Raw genomic sequence first — 17,074 nt, forward strand, 5'->3', positions numbered from 1 at the left:
GGTGCGTTCAGCCCCACTTTTCACAACGACGTGTAACGCTTGGCACGGGGGTTGGCCAGTGAAGTGAGTGGGGGTGAAGCCCCCCTCTTTAATTTAGAATTTTAAACAGTGGAGCAGAGGGGCAAATCAAGGAATGGAAAACCTTATGGAGGGCACTGTAGGTTGGGTTGATTCCTGTCTTGTGCTACTGGAACACTAAATTGAATAATGAAATTTTAAATGGGTGGAAGAATGGGTTTAGGTATTTAAATTTTTGGCAGGGCACTTTTACTGGTCCCGAATTAAATTAGAGTTTTTTTAGTACTGTTAACCATAAGTTGGAACGAACACCATATAAAGATAAACTAAATAGCATACCTTGGGCCAAGGGCCTCTCTGACGTTTTAGTGTACAGTATTTTCTGATATAATGTTTTATTTGCCTTTTTAATTGCTTCTGCTCCTTGCCTGTAGAATGACACCGCTATGTCAACATAAGCCCCTCAGTGTTTTAAGAGTTTGCCTCTTGTAGATCAATGTCATGTCTTGTACTTGTAATTAATGTTCCTGTTAACTAGATTACCCACTGGTCTACATTTAATTATATTTCCCATTACATTTTCTTGTCGTCTTTATCTCTTGTTCAGATTCATGGTGGTCTTTTTTAGTATTAACAGACTAGAACTGAATTGAAGCGCCGCTACAGAGTCCTGACTCAATAGAAACAGAACCAAAGGTGAAATGTGAAAGGATAACAAATCTGTTAGATTGTGCACACTAAATTAACATCCCGCACACAATTTGGCCTCTTCCTCTCAGACGGAGTCATGGTCATCTACTTCTGATGATAATTCACGTCCCTGTTTTCCTTTACGTCAACTTTATACTAATTGTGACCGATGTCCTGCCTTTTTGTCGCTGTCATTGCAGATTCAATTTCTTTTGATCCACACTTTGTTGTTTTTCCTCCATGATTGTTGTTCTGACTCAGAAAGAGACATTAAGAGTTTATCAAAAGAGATGAGAAGAAATTAGGCCGAGGTCAAAGCCAAACGTTAACCGATGGGATGTCAAGATCAAACTTCAGGATAAAAAAAAAAATCAAATGTCATGAAAACAATACTAAGGTCATTTACCAGAAAAGAATCAGACAATAGGAGAACCACACATCAGCACTGCTATCATCCTAATCCGGAATACAAAAGGGAAGCAGTCAATTTTGGTGACATCATAGGTGGCGAACTCCCAGTGCCTTCTGGGAATTCATTTCATGGAAACCGTGATGCTAAGTGTAGTCCACAAAACTGGCATTGCAGTATAATAATAATAAAAAATGAACTTTTTCTAGTGGTATTATGTGGACAAATTAATATAAATTATCAGTCTAGAACAACCCTAAAATGGATGCTTAAAAGTCGAAAAAGAATTCTAAAATGTCTACAAAAACACTTGTGTTTATTAGGTGTGTTTGCATATATCCTGCGAAAAGCACCTACTGTGTTAGTCGTGTTTGCCTGGGCTCCCAATGAACTGATTCTTGTTGAAATTTGGCACAGCTTATTCTTTAAGGTAGTTTCTCAGGACAAATACAGTTTTGTGGATCTCTCAGAATGTCTCACTGTTACACATTTGTACAGTTTAAAAGCATTGGCGAATTTGCAAATCCTTCTGTCTTTAACCAGAGAATAACAACAACATTTATTTCTATAGCACATTTTCATACAAACAGTAGCTCAAAGTGCTTTACATAATGAAGAAAAGAAAAATAAAAGACAAAATAAGAAATTAAAATAAATCAACATTAATTAACATAGAATAAGAGTAAGGTCCAATGGCCAGGAGGAACAGAAAAACAAAAAAAAACTCCAGACGGCTGGAGAAAAAAATAAAATCTGCAGGGATTCCAGACCATGAGACCCCCTGACCAGTCCCCTCTGGACATTCTACCTAACATAAATGAAACAGTCCGCTTTGGATGTAGGGTTCTCACGGAAGGACTTGATGATGATGGTCACTCAGAATTCTGCCTTTTAATCCGTCCATCATTGTTGGAGCATCATGAAGCTTTGAGTAGGTGGAGGTGGCGCAGGCCACCACCACAAAGAAACCGGAAAAAGAAACAGAAAAGAGAGTAGGGGTCAGTACGGATTTTAGAGCCACCATGAATAGTTATTATGATGAATTGAACATACAGAGTATCAGGATTAAGTTATAAAAAGGCCATGTTAAAGTAATGTGTTTTCAGCAGTGTTTTAAAGTGCTCTACTGTATCAGCCTGGCGAATTCCTATTGGCAGGCTATTCCAGATTTGAGGTGCATAACAGCAGAAGGCCGCCGCCTCAGCACTTCTTTTAAGTTTTGTTCTTGGAATTCTAAGGAGACACTCATTTGAGGATCTGAGGTTACGATTTGGAACATTCTGTGTGAGTTCAATTACTGATTAGTTTATTCACTTTTTACCTTAAGATGGATTCCTCAGACATGTCTGTGTCTTATTATTTTTTTTTTATTTTACTCGTTTGACAGTAGAACAGCTGCAGTTTAGGACTCTGAAGCAAATATTCCTCACTGAGCATGTGGGATGTGGCAGGTCAGATGACTACGTATTACCATATAAGAAAGGTACAGAGTTAGAAGCATATTTATTTATTACATTTGATAGTTATATCATTATATCATATATCATGTCTGATTGGCCTGTGCAATGTGCTTCACTCTTAACAGCAGATATTCCCACTGTCCTTTCGTTTCAGCTTTGGTGTGTGCCTACACGGCTATTCTTTACCTCTCAACCAAGGTGTGTCCGCCATTTGCCTAGAGAATGACCTGAGACCCCCATTACTTTGTAGGTGTGTGGCCCACACATCCAATTGTTTGCTGCTGGAGCACATATCACATCCTAAGCTTTTGATAAAGACCAAGATGAAGAATCAAGGGCCAGTGATTTGCAGGTTTTTGCATAACAGATGGACATCCTTAGAATTATATATATATATAAATTAGCTGTGGTACTCATCTAAGTACTAATATTGAATCTACCTGCATTAGAATGTATTTTCTAATTCATGTAGTAATGAAAAGCATTGCACTTGTCATTCCAACATTTGCCACATCACATGGCACATAACAGAGGCGTAGTAACCGGATGGACACACAGACATTTTTCTTTTTATTAAGGTCAAAGACAGGTTGAAATCTAAGTATTAAACAGCATATTCAGCATTCACATTTGCAGTGCACCATCTTTTGGAATTTATTTTGTAATGCATGCAATAATAAAATGTATCCCATTTGTCACTGCAACAGATGGCACATCACAAACCCATGCACTGGTATTGTGAACCATACCAAATGGCTTATAACAGAGGCGTAGTAGCCAGACAGACATGTATTCCTTTATTAAAGTGGAAAGGCTTACTAGGTGTTTTAGATTTCAATATGTATTTAGAGTAACTGTTATAAAGGGAGGAGAGGGTTTTAGGAGCCTTCATCTTGACGTGAAGGCCTTGTACGTTATGCAAGCAGAGCACAGCAAGGTAATCTTTCTCGTGCTCTTAAATACACACAAGAGCCATTAAGACTGTCTTAGCGCTGGCCTCTGGTAAATATTTAATGTTAACTTTGCTGTGACTAAGCCATTCCTGGCATTTAGTAGGTGGTAATTAGAATTATTTTTTAAATGACATATTTTAATTATAGTCTGCATTTGGCTTGCTTCCATTACACAGCCCAGTCTATTTCATTGTGGCTTGCACTCACACCACCTTAATCATAGCCCACTTTATCAACATTTAATCAGTGGTACTTATTAATGTGGCATTGATGGCTGGGTAGCTAGCCCAGTGCCATCGATCACAGCAGCATAGCGAAGAAGGGCTCTGACATCATTTCTCTTTGTCACATTATTGTGCCCCTGGGTTTTCTGGTTAGGCAGGAAACTCACTCGGCTGGAAACGGGCACTCTGTCTCTCCAGCTCAACCCAATTTGTGTAATTGTTGATGTTTTTCCTTCTGCCTCTGAGAAATGTTTTTTTTTTTCTTCTTTCTTTTCCCCTACTTCAGCTAAACAGAGAGATGCCAGTGTAAGATCTAGTGCCCACTTCGCCGCTGTGTGTCTGTCTGCAGTTCTCCTTCACGTAACCCGAGCTCATGTATGTGTTAACGTGGTAACATGTATGTGTTACCAACAGAATTCATATTATGAACTTCACCTGGACCCTTACTATAAGGGAAAAGAAGTGATTAGACAGATTAAGTGTTGGGGAGCCTCTCCGTGTATTGGTCGTGAGTTCCAGTAGCTGAAGACAAAGTCCAAATCAGAACAAAAATCAGATACATCTCTGTTAAAATAAAAATGTCTTGGGAGATGAGACGTGACTTTCAGAGAGACTTTTCGGAAATGAAGTCCCATGAGACAGACTTTTAACATGAGATTCTTTCAAGTCACGCCATACTTACAGCCATTTTCATACAAGGCCACGGCCATCTAACTTCAGTCGTGTGAAAACTTTTGGCAGACATACTTCCTCCACACTTAGCTTTTATAAATTTTATCAGGACAATAATTTTATACGTTCTAGATGACACATCAATGACAAAGCGAACAAGAAAGAGCAGGGACAAACATTCGAGAAAGTCATTATTCATTAGAGAGAGGGAAACGATATTCAATCACAGGCAGTTATACATTGCTTTGTCACGATGTAAGTCCAAACACGGAATCAAAATGCAATGCGATCTTAAAGAAAAGTTGACTCCAAATATTGTTTTTACTAAAGTTTTAAATTAAAAGTGAAAATAATGCCTATGTAACAATTCCATGAAAAAAACAATCTGTTTAAATTGTATATCTGATTAACCAAACCCAGTGGTGGGCGAGGCGAGCAGGGAGCAGAGCCCCCTAGTTTGACAAAATTTCAACGGAGTCACAAAGCTTTTATAGAGGGACAAATAAAATGAATGGATGTGATGAATATCGAGGAAGCCGGAGATGACGTAAGAAGGTCAGGGTCGGAACTGAAGTCATCAGGATGGGACTGGAAATGAGGTGATTCCAAGAAGCCGATTTAGAGCATTTCTGCATTGTGAGGACAATGAGGAGATCGGTCGCGGTACGAGCTTTTTATTCGGGCGTCTTTCTGTAGAAAAGGAGAGAAGAGTGTTAATACCATGTCTCAGACTGCCATCTCTTGTAGTTTTGTGCACGATCGGCGCTGAGTATCCCCTAATCGTGCGTGTGTGACATGCACAATTAATAGAAGTGCAGAGTACTACAGGAAGGCACATCGCTCACATTAGATACTGTACATACAGTCATATCCTCCTAAAAACTTTGTTTTGATAAACTAGAAGGATAAACTAGAAGGTTCTAACTGACATCACATTTTATCTTTAAATAGTCTGTGGTTCGGGATGGGGGTGGGAAGATAGTTTGCGTACAGAAAATAAGGTGACCGGAAAGAATCGCACGGGAAACAACCGCACGTGGATAAATGCGACGTGGATAAATGCGCATACGGCAAAGGTGTATATGCAAAGAAGAAAACATTTTTATATTATACATGAAATAAACGAAATTGCATCACCACAGTCAACACTGCAGCCCATTCCAAGTCGTAGGGTTTGCCAAAATAAGTTCAAATTTTTGTGAAAAAAAGCAATTGCAAAAGATTTTCATAAAGTACATCTGACATCCTTCCAGCACTTTTATTGTGAATTTCACTTTTTCTGCAATTCCATTTGGAGGACAGGAGAGCGAGAATTGTTTGTTTTTAGCTCAACTCTCTCCTCTGTGTGACTTTTGTGCGAGGAACTGGATGGAGGCTGAAATTAAATTATAAATGTACATGTTAAATATGGTGCAATAGCATTTTTTAGCTGCTTGAAATGATAAAGGATTAAAACGTAGAATCAAATTGAAATACAGTAATCCCTCCTCGATCGCGGGGGTTGCGTTCCAGAACCCCCCACGATAGATGAAAATCCCAAGTAGAAACCATATGTTTGTATGGTTATTTTTATATATTTTAAGCCCTTATAAACTCTCCCACACTGTTAACAATATTAGAGCCCTCTAGACATGAAATAACACCCTTTAGTCAAAAGTTTAAACAGACAGAGATTGCAGTTCTTTCTCACAATTAAAAGAATGCAAACATATCTTATCTTCAAAGGAGCGCCGTCAGGAGCAGAGAATGTCAGAGAGAGAGAAAAGCAAACAATCAAAAAATCAATACGTGCTTTTAAGTATGCCGAAGCACCGCGATAAGGCGCCATTTTGTAGAGGAGCGTCCGTATCCTCTGTGCAAACAGCCCCTCTGCTCACACCCCTCCGTCAGGCAGAGAGAGTGAGAGAGACAGAGAGAAGCAAACAATCAAGCACCGCTGGAAGCACATCGTATGTCATTGAGGAGTTTTAGTTAATATGTAATACATCCTCTGATTGGGTAGCTTCTAAGCCATCCGCCAATAGCGTCCCTTGTATGAAATCAACTGGGCAAACAAACTGAGGAAGCATGTACCATAAATTAAAAGACCCATTGTCCAGAAATACGAACCAGCGAAAAATCCATGATATATATTTAAATATGCTTACATTTAAAATCCGCGATAGAGTGAAGCCGCGAAAGTCGAAGCGCGATATAGCGAGGGATCACTGTATTGATGACTCAGTACTGGTTATTCTGATTAAAGGGCTTTAATTTAGCAATCCTGTGTCAAGTAACTTGAAATAAAACAGTTTCTTTAATTCAGAGGAGACATTAGTTGTGCATTATAGTTTAACTTGGGAGTCGTGCACCTACAAAGTCATATAATGTGATTTATATAAAAGGCTTATAAGTCAAAGAAAAATGACCTGGAATTCAAGGTGCAATGTGTAGATGGGTGCAAAATTGGCTCAAAGGAACACCCTACCCAAAAGTGACATATTTATATGTTAGTTACCTCGTGTACTTGTATTTTGTACCAATGGCTGAGGAAAATCTGCAGTCTAATGCTATTCATGCAAAAATGGAGATATCAGTGTTTCTGATATAACGGGGGTTCATGGTTGTCATGATCTGCTGCTTAAGTATCTCCTCCTCCACCTTCTACCAATTTATGGTTTCTGTCCCCAAATCATGCCCCTCCAGGTGATATTTATACAAATATTATGGCTTAGCCACAGAAACGTTTGTTTTTAATGTGCAAGGAACGCAAAACGGCTTTTTAAAGCTCTTATATTCTTTCCAAACTATGAGGCAAAATAGATAAACTGTATCTAAAGATAAAACAAAGTAAACTATAGAAATCAAATAACAGCAATTTAGACTCTTCTATTGGTTCTACTATTTTCTTAAATAAGTAAATCAATCAAACACTGTTTTAGTCAGAGACCAGTTTCTTTATATAGTTTCTAACTTTTCTCATATTTTGGAAACTACCATCAGTCTTGACTTGCATTAGAATTTGTATCTTTTAAATATCCATTAAATCAAATCAAATAGCCTTTGATTGTCAATTCACTATACGTACAGAACATACAGAAGAATCGAAATACTGTTTCTCTGAAATAAAATATTGTACTACAAAGATGAGAGAAAAACAGTATTTATATCAAATCATATTAATAGATTCTGTGTATTTCCGCATAATAAGATATCATCAGAAATGACCGTTGTGGACATAAAAGACACCTTATATGAACATACACATCATACACAGCAAAGACTAAAATTGTTAACTTGAACTGTCTGCAGATGATACCAAGATAGGTGGATTAGCAGATAATTTGGAATGCGTTATATCATCACAGAAGGACTTGGATAGCAGACAGGCTTGGGCAGATTGGTGGAAGATGAAATTTAATGTCAGTAAATGTAAAGAATTACACATAGGAAGTAAAAAGGTGAGGTCTGAATACACAATGGGGGTCTGAAAATCAAGAGTCCACCTTATGAGAAGAATTTAGGGGTCAAAGTGGACTCTAAGCTATTGACTTCCTGACAGTGTTCAGAAGCCATTAAGAAGGCTAACAGAATGTCAGGTTATATAGCCTTGATGTGAGGAGTACAAGTCACAGGAGGTTCTGCTCAAGCTTTATAACACACTGGTGAGGCCTCATCTGGAGTCCTGGGTGAAGTTTTGTTCTCCTGGGTATAAAATGGACATAACAGCACAAGAAAACAACAACAACATTTATTTCTATAGCACATTTTCATACTAACAGTAGCTCAAAGTGCTTTACATATTAAAGAATAGAAAAATAAAAGACACAATAAGAAAACAAAAATAAATCAACATTAATTAACATCGAATAAGAGTAAGGTCCAATGGCCAGGGGGGACAGAAAAAACAAAAAAAACTCCAGACGGCTGGAGAAAAAATAAAATCTGCAGGGATTCCAGACCATGAGACCCCCTGACCAGTCCCCTCTGGACATTCTACCTAACATAAATGAAACAGTCCTCTTTGGATTTAGGGTTCTCATGGAAGGACTTGATGATGATGGTCACGTAGACTTCTGGCTTTTGATCCATCCATCATTGTTGGAGCATCATGAAGCTTTGAGTAGGTGGAGGTGGCGAGGCCACCACCACAAAGAAACCGGAAAAAGAAACAGAAGAGAGAGTAGGGGTCAGTATGGATTTTAGAGCCACCGTGAATAGTTATTATGAGGAAATTGAACATGCAGAGTATCAGGATTAAGTTAAAGTGAAGTTATGAAAAGGCCATGTTAAAGTAATGTGTTTTCAGCAGTGTTTTAAAGTGCTCTACTGTATCAGCCTGGTGAATTCCTATTGGCAGGCTATTCCAGATTTGAGGTGCATAACAGCAGAAGGCCTCACCACTTCTTTTAAGTTTTGTTCTTGGAATTCTAAGGAGACACTCATTTGAGGATCTGAGGTTACGATTTGGAATATAAGGTGTCAGACATTCCGATATATAAGATGGAGCGAGATTATTTAAGGCTTTATAAACCATAAGCAGTATTTTAAAGTCAATCCTGAACGACACAGGTAACCAGTGTAGTAACACCAAAACTGGAGTAATGTGTTCAGATTTTCTTTTCCTAGTTAGGATTCTAGCAGCTGCATTCTACACTAGTTACAAACGATTTATGTCTTTTTTGGGTAGTCCTGAGAGGAGTGCGTTACAGTAATCTAGTCGACAAAAGGTCCAGAGAAGAGCAACTAGGCTGATTATGGAGGACTACAGGGGATGAGTTATGAGAAAAGATTAAAAGAGCTGAGCCTTTACAGTTTAAGAAAAGAAGATGAAGAGGAGACCTGACTGAAGTGTTTAAAACGATGAAGATTATTAGTCCAGTGGTTTGAGATGGTGACTTTAAAGTGAGTTCATCAAGAACACGGGGACACAGCTTAAACTTGTTGAGGGTAAATTTCGCACAAACATTAGGAAGTTTTTCTTTACACAAAGAACAGTAGACACTTGGAATAAGCAACCAAGTAGTGTGGGAGACAGTAAGACTTTAGGGACTTTCAGAACTCGACTTGATGTTTTCTTGGGAGAAATAAGTGGAGAGGACTGGCGAGCTTTGTTGGGCTGAATGGCCTGCTCTCGTCTCGAGGGTTCTAATGTTCTAATGTTGATTGTTTCTGGCTGTCGTTAGTTGTTTCCCCCAACTGAGTTGTCTCTTTGTTTCGTGCCTGTGCACAACAAATCAGGCACTACGGAGCCAGCCTCTAATTAGCAGCTCATATTTGGACCCCATATGTAGGCAGTGCCGTAGCCTCCAATTTGAGCGTATCAATAACAACAATAGACAGATATTTACCTAAACAAGAAACTTATGTAACAAGATAATGAAGCACTCTACCAAGAAAAAGATAAGGAAAAACTACCAACATTGACTAAACAATCCTGTTAAACAATACCTGTGCATATGAAAAGCCAAACCAATAAACTGCACCCTCAAGAGCCGACTCACGGTGAGTTTATCATAACGAGTATAGGTGATATTTATGTCCTGTATTGCACGTTATTATCCCTTGTGGAACGAGCCACGGACGCAGACAGGTAGACCTGTTTAAAAGCACCACCACACGTTTATTTTATAACTGCTATATACAATAATAAGTGAACAACACACAACTCTCCCAAAGTCCAGGCCTCTTTATCCAATGCCTCCTTTCTCCTGACCTCCTCCATTCCTCTCCTCCTGAGCTCCGTCCTCTTCCACCCGACTCCAGCCATCGAATGGAGGGAGGTGGCTCCTTTTATAGTCCCCTGGATGTGCTCCAGGTGTCTGCCGACACTCCCCAGCACTCTGGGTGTCCCTGATCCTCTTCTGGGTGTGGCGGAAGTGCTGAGGTCCAGTGCTCCAAAGGCATTGGGGTGCCCCCTGGCGGTGACCACGGGCCCCTACAGGGCTGAGCTTCAAAGCTTTGTACCCGTGGTCCCCATAGCCACCAGGGCGGTCGCCCCCACGTGGTCTGGGTGAGGCGTAACCCCTCCTTCGGTCAAGCCTTTAAAACCGATGGGAGGTTGAGTATATGTTTACTGACATTGCCAGTAAACCCGTGTCTCATTTGTGGAGCTAATGTGGCTGTAATTACAGAATTTAATCTAAGATGGCACTATGAGACAAAACATCAGGATAACCTGAAAGACCTGAATACAATGCACAAGATACAGAAAGCAGAAGAGTTAAAGAAGAATCTGACACTTCAGCAGACATTTTTACCCGTGCAAAATCACAAAGTGATTTCAAGTGAAGCTACTTTTATGGGAGACAAATGCACCAGTGCAACTTGCCCCACTTTCCCTGTTGCCAAGTAATTGAACCAAGTCGTCACTCACGGTGTTCCCAAATACGCACTTTGCTGATAAACTGAGCGACTGCGCACTGAGTTCGACGGCGCTTTGGTGGCTTTGAAGAACAAAAAAAGAATTTTGAGTTGTTTCGCAACCCATTTGCCGTCGATATGGAAACTGCACCTGTGCAGATTAAGATGGAGGTGATTGAGCTGCACTGTAATGGCACACTGAAGGCAAAGTACGATACTGCACGGCCCGCACAGTTTATTCACTCCATTTCCGCAAAAATGCTCCAGCTCCGTCTACATGCGGCTCGAACCTTGTGCATGTTTGGTAGCACATATCTGTGTGAGAAGCTCTTCTCAGTCATGAAGACTAACACAACAGCACACAGGAGTCGCCTCACTGATGAGCACCTGCAATCCATCCTGAGAATCTCCACAACACAGAAAATCACAGCAAACAGAAACGAACTTGTGGCCAAAAAGATGCCAGGCGCCCATCTCTGATAAAATGACGTAAGAGCAAAGACAACTGAATGATTTGATTTGTTATTGCTGAAAAGAACACATTTTATTTATATTTCCAGGTTTTGTTATGCACCATGTTCATTTTACTATTATTTACGTTTATTTTTATATAAATTACATAAGAGTAAAGAAATTTGAATGTTTGTTCTTTTAACGCTTACTTTATTTCTAACTTGTATAATTTAGACAGGATATATTTTTATGGAGAGCAAAATATTCTAAGTTATTTAAGGTTTGAATTGATTTATTCCGAATAATATTCTGTCGACTAAATAAAAATTCCTTCTATTTCAAATTTAAATAGAACTTGAACAGAAACGATAGTTCATAATATCCACGCAGACTTGCACGTAAGAGCGGAGTCATCCGCTTTAACAAGCAGCGTATTGCACTGATCTGAAATAACCTGCCCATTTAATTATTTAGGAATGGATAAATAAATGAAGATTTTGTACAACTAATGTTTTTCATTTTTCTTCCTTCATGGATTCTGGCACCCCAGCAACAGTTGCTCGCACCCCAAAGACTGTATATTATGTGTGTGTGTGTGTGTGTGTGTGTATATATGTAGATATGTATGGATATGTATATATATATATGTTTATATGTGTGTGTGTGTGTATGTGTATATATACTGCTCAAAAGAATTAAAGGAACACTTTTAATCAGAGTATAGCATAAAGTCAATGAAACTTATGGGATATTAATCTGGTCAGTTAAGTAGCAGAGGGGTTGTTAATCAGTTTCAGCTGCTGTGGTGTTAATGAAATTAACAACAGATGCACTAGAGGGGCAACAATGAGATGACCCCCAAAACAGGAATGGTTTAACAGGTGGAGGCCACTGACATTTTTCCCTCCTCATCTTTTCTGACTGTTTCTTCACTAGTTTTGCATTTGGCTACAGTCAGTGTCACTACTGGTAGCATGAGGCGATACCTGGACCCTACAGAGGTTGCACAGGTAGTCCAACTTCTCCAGGATGGCACATCAATACGTGTCATTGCCAGAAGGTTTGCTGTGTCTCCCTGCACAGTCTCAAGGGCATGGAGGAGATTCTAGGAGACAAGCAGTTACTCTAGGAGAGCTGGAGAGGGCCATAGAAGGTCCATAACCCATCAGCAGGACCAGTATCTGCTCCTTTGGGCAAGGAGGAACAGGATGAGCACTGCCAGAGCCCTACAAAATGACCTCCAGCAGGCCACTGGTGTGAATGTCTCTGACCAAACAACCAGAAAGACTTCATGAGGGTGACCCAAGGGCCCCATGTCCTCTAATGGGCCCTGAGCTCACTGCCCAGCAGCATGCAGCTCGATTGGCATTCGCCATAGAATACCAGAATTGGCAGATGCACCACTGGTGCCCTGTGCTTTTACAGATGAGAGCAGGTTCACCCTGAGCACGTGACAGAAGTGAAAGGGTCTGGAGAAGCCATGGAGAACATTATGCTGCCTGTAACATCATTCAGCATGAGCAGTTTGGTGGTGGGTTAATGATTGTCTGGGGAGGCATATCCATGGAGGGTCACACAGACCGCTACAGGCTTGACAAAGGCACCTTGGCTGCCATTAGGTATCAGGATGAAATCCTTGGACCCATTGTCAGACCCTATGCTGGTACAGTGGCTCCTGGTGCACGACAATTCCTGGCCTCATGTGGTGAGAGTATGCAGGCAGTTCCTGGAGGATGAAGGAATTGATACCATTGACTGGCCACCACACTTTCCTGACCTAAATCCAATAGAACACCTCTGGGACATTATGTTTTGGTCCATCCAATGCCACCAGGTTGCACCTCAGACTGTCCAGGAGCTCAGTGATGCCCTGGTCCAGATCTGGGAGGAGATCCCCACAACACCATCTGTCATCTCATTAGAAGCATGCACCGATGTTGTCAGGCATGTATACAAGAACACAGGGGCCATACAAAGTGCTGCGTACAATTTTGAGTTGCTGCAATTAAATTTTGGCAAAATGGACTAGCCTGCCACATCATTTTTTGGGGCGTCTTTGAATTCAGGGCTCTGTAGGTTGATCATTTTCATTTCCATCAAACGATGTGGCATCCTTTCGTTCCTAACACATTACCCAGTCTATATCAGTATAGATATCCAGGAGGATTTCTTTTTCCCATTGAGATCTGATGTGTTTTCAAAGTGTTCCTTTAATTTTTTGAGCAGTTTATATATATATATATATATATATATATATATATATATATGACAGAAACACTCACAACAGTGACAAAACAATTACATTGACAATCATGTTACGTTATTTTCAAAATGTTTCCTTTTCTTTTCATTACTTCTTTAACACACTACTTCTCGGCTGCAAGCTGGTATTTTGCTACTGTATATATATATAGTAGTACTGCCTTAAAATGTTTATTAAGAAGAAAATTAAACCTTTTAAACTGAGGGAAAATATACCAATAATTATTTGTTAAGGATCTCTTTGTATACCACATTGTCAGTTCGCCCTCCGGTTGTAATATGACCAAGCTGTGCGCTGAGCTTATTCTTGAGCATGTAACGTACAGTCGGCCATGTGAACAGTAATCTTGTCTCAAATCTCACAGCTTGGATTGCTGCTGTCATAATCGGTTTGAGTTTCATGGTTTGTTTCAATTACGACAGTATTTGCAGGACTTGTTGTGTTGAAGTGACATTCAGCATCTGTCAAGCATTGTAAGTATAAAACCGGTTTCATCAATAACTTCACATCCAGCTTTTGAGAGTTTAAACATTCATAAACATCAAAGTGTCCACTACTGAAATCGTCACCTGTCAATCTAAGATGTTTAAGAGGCATTGGCGGTTCTCCAAAGGTGTAAAATATATTTGCGGGTTAAGGACTGTGCTTAGCATATTCATAAGTAAGGCTGCTGCGCTACTCAGCTACGCCTCCCATTAAATTGACTGCCTGCCCATATAACAACAACAACAACATTTATTTATGTAGCACATTTTCATACAAACAGTAGCTCAAAGTGCTTTACATATAAAAGAATATAAAAATGAAAGACACAATTATAAAACAAAATAAATCAACATTAATTAACATCAAATAAGAGTAAGGTTCAGTGGCCAGGGGACAGAAAAACAAAAACTCCAGACGGCTGGAGAAAAAAATAAAATCTGTAGGGGGTCCAGACCATGAGACCGCCTGACCAGTCCCCTCTGGGCATTCTACCTAACATAAATGAAACAGTCCTCTTTGGATTTAGGGTTCTCACGGAAGGGCTTGATGATGAATATAAGGCCATTCTTCGATACGGTGTGTTCATTCCTTTCCTTGCTTCGCCAAGGAAGCGGCCTTCTCACAGCTTCTGCACTGTTTTATAAACGAACGACATATAAGAAAGTCCTTTTTCCTTGCTTTGTCAACGAAACAGCCTTTTTATTCAATCCACGGGTTCTCCACTGTTTTATTGTTCATTTATTACGATTGTTATACATATTGTGTAGGTATTTTACACTTAGTTTACTGTTCAGGTACCCATTCCTTTAATTTAATCTGCGGCTTTTCTGCTGTTGTTTTGTTCGTTTATTACGATTATAGTTATTTGATTCCCTTTCTTTGCCTGACTGCCTGCCCATATAAGGTGCTCCGCAGCTTTTTTGTGAGGCAGCCTTTACACAGCTTCTTCGCTGTGTTATAAACGAATGCCATATAAGTCCGCCCTTTCTCCTTGCTTTGCGGTTCTCTACTGTTTTATTGTTCGTTTATTACGATTGTTATAGTTATTGTGTAGCTATTTTAGACTTAGTTTACTGTTCAAGTACCCATTTCCTTTATTTAATTTGCGGGTTCTCCACTATTTTTTTGTTCCTTTATTACGATTATAGTTATTTATTGATTCCCTTCTTTGACTGACTGCCTGCCCATATAAGGCTCCGCTGTTTTTTGGTGAAGCAGCCTTCACACAGCTTCTCCACTGTTTTATAAACTAACGCCATATAAGGCCGTGCTTTTCCTTGCTTCGCCAACTAAGCAGCCTTTTATTTAATCCACGGGTTCTCCTCTGTTTTATTGTTGGGAGCTCTTCCTTCTTTTCTGCACTGCGGTCACAGTCAGTTCACGTGATTACGTGGGAGGCGTGATGATGTCACGCAGCTCCGCCCCACCCCATGGCCGCCGAGCTAATCTCCATTACAGTATATGGAGAAAAATAGCTTCCAGTTATGACCGTTACGCATAGAATTTCAAAATGAAACCTGCCTAACTTGTGTAAGTAAGCTGTAAGGAATGAGCCTGCCAAATTTCAGCCTTCTACCTACACGGAAGTTGGAGAATTTTGGATGAGTGAGTGTGTCAGTGAGGGCTTTGCCTTTTATTAGTATAGATGACACAACAGAAAATGTTCCTGTGATAAAAAGCGGAATGTGCTGAGACCCAAACGAGCATTTGAACTGTAGATCCACCTCCCATTGGTGTGTTTGCAGTCGCATCAATAACTGGAGTATTTAATGGTCGACTGTGAAATTGCACAGGTGAACTGTTGAAGCGTCTCAGACCCGCACAGTTTAAAGTGAAGGAATGTGCTTTTACTGGGTTTTATCGTTTGGTGCCATTTTTTATTGTCATCTCACATAACTCAACGTTAGCCAATGAAGAAGCTGGACTCCTAACCAATGAGTGAGTCAGATGCTCAGGTTTTTCATTTTCGTTCACAAGAGCATTTTCTAGAAATTGCCTATTTGATAATATTTTAGTAAAAGTACATGTGTCCAGGACATTGTGAGCATATGACTTGGGTGACTTGACTATTGGGTTATGTGACTAGAGATTGGCAGACTGGCCCAAATGGCCCATTTTTCTCAGCACGAAAGTTGAAAACATGAATGTTTCATACACTGGACCTTTACTGTGTATTGCAGTTCATTCATAAACCTTTTTTTTTTTTGCCTCTTTTCATTGCAGTTTGTATGGAAGACATTTGCAGGCAAATCCAGAACCTCCCAAAAAGAACAACGACAAGTCAAAGAAGATAAGTCGCAAGCCTCTGGCAGCGAAGAATAAGTAAAGGAAGTCACCATGTTGGAATCGAAGCGTCTTGCATGTGCCTTTTATCTGTTTCAGTACCTCAACATGAAAAGGAGCAGAAAAATCATTTGTATGTAAAAATGTTTCAACTCTCAAGACAGGATTCTGGGATGGCATTGCCAGTGTTCTCTCTTGCAGTTTGTACTCATGCTTGCTTGAGTAGCTTCAAATGTTTAATTTATGCAATCTGCATTTTCTACCACTTGTTGTATTATTTTCACTTACTGTAATAATGGACACTGCCCTGAGAACACCGCTAAGCCGTTACTAACATAAAATATTCTGATAAACCTCTGAAAAAACTTTGCTGTTTTACACTGAGCAAAAATGATGGAACAAAAATGTGTGTTAGGAGAAGTATTAGAGGATAGAAAATATTGTATACTGAGTGTCATTTTTAACATTGATGGTAACTATTATTAAATGCACAGAAGTATGTTCTGGTGTGCCTGTCTGGAACTTTGTGATTTACATTAGCGGCTTTTCCTTTATTTTCTTTCTGTATGTAAGCGATTTCTATGTTGCCTTTGGTTGTCACCTCAAAACTCTTGTGATATTCCAGCAGCCCCACTGTCAGACTCTGTACATCCGTTGGGAGGATCACTGGTCCAGTTCCAGCAGCCTCACAAGACAAAGATGGGCAACTTTGAATCCATGACCAGTGGACAGACCACCGCATGAAAATGCTGACCCCCCCCAACTCAAAGCAAGTCCTCTACTCTACTCCCTGTTAGCCAGGAGAAGTCGGATATCCAAGG

At 39.9% G+C, this 17,074-nt stretch overlaps 1 protein-coding gene across 2 annotated transcripts in view; it reads left to right on the plus strand.

Moving 5' to 3' along the window:
• The window catches only part of rsu1 (Ras suppressor protein 1), a 328,064-nt gene extending 311,302 nt beyond the window's left edge, over positions 1–16,762 (plus strand). For both annotated transcript variants that reach the window (XM_039754275.1, XM_039754276.1), the window contains exon 9: positions 16,194–16,762. In XM_039754275.1, the coding sequence (XP_039610209.1) occupies positions 16,194–16,296 (103 nt within the window). In that variant the 3' untranslated portion in view covers positions 16,297–16,762. The remainder of the gene's footprint in view (positions 1–16,193) is intronic.
• The last annotated feature ends 312 nt before the right edge of the window (positions 16,763–17,074 follow it).

The sequence above is a fragment of the Polypterus senegalus genome, chromosome 5 (assembly GCF_016835505.1).
Source record: "Polypterus senegalus isolate Bchr_013 chromosome 5, ASM1683550v1, whole genome shotgun sequence".
NCBI lineage: Eukaryota > Metazoa > Chordata > Cladistia > Polypteriformes > Polypteridae > Polypterus > Polypterus senegalus.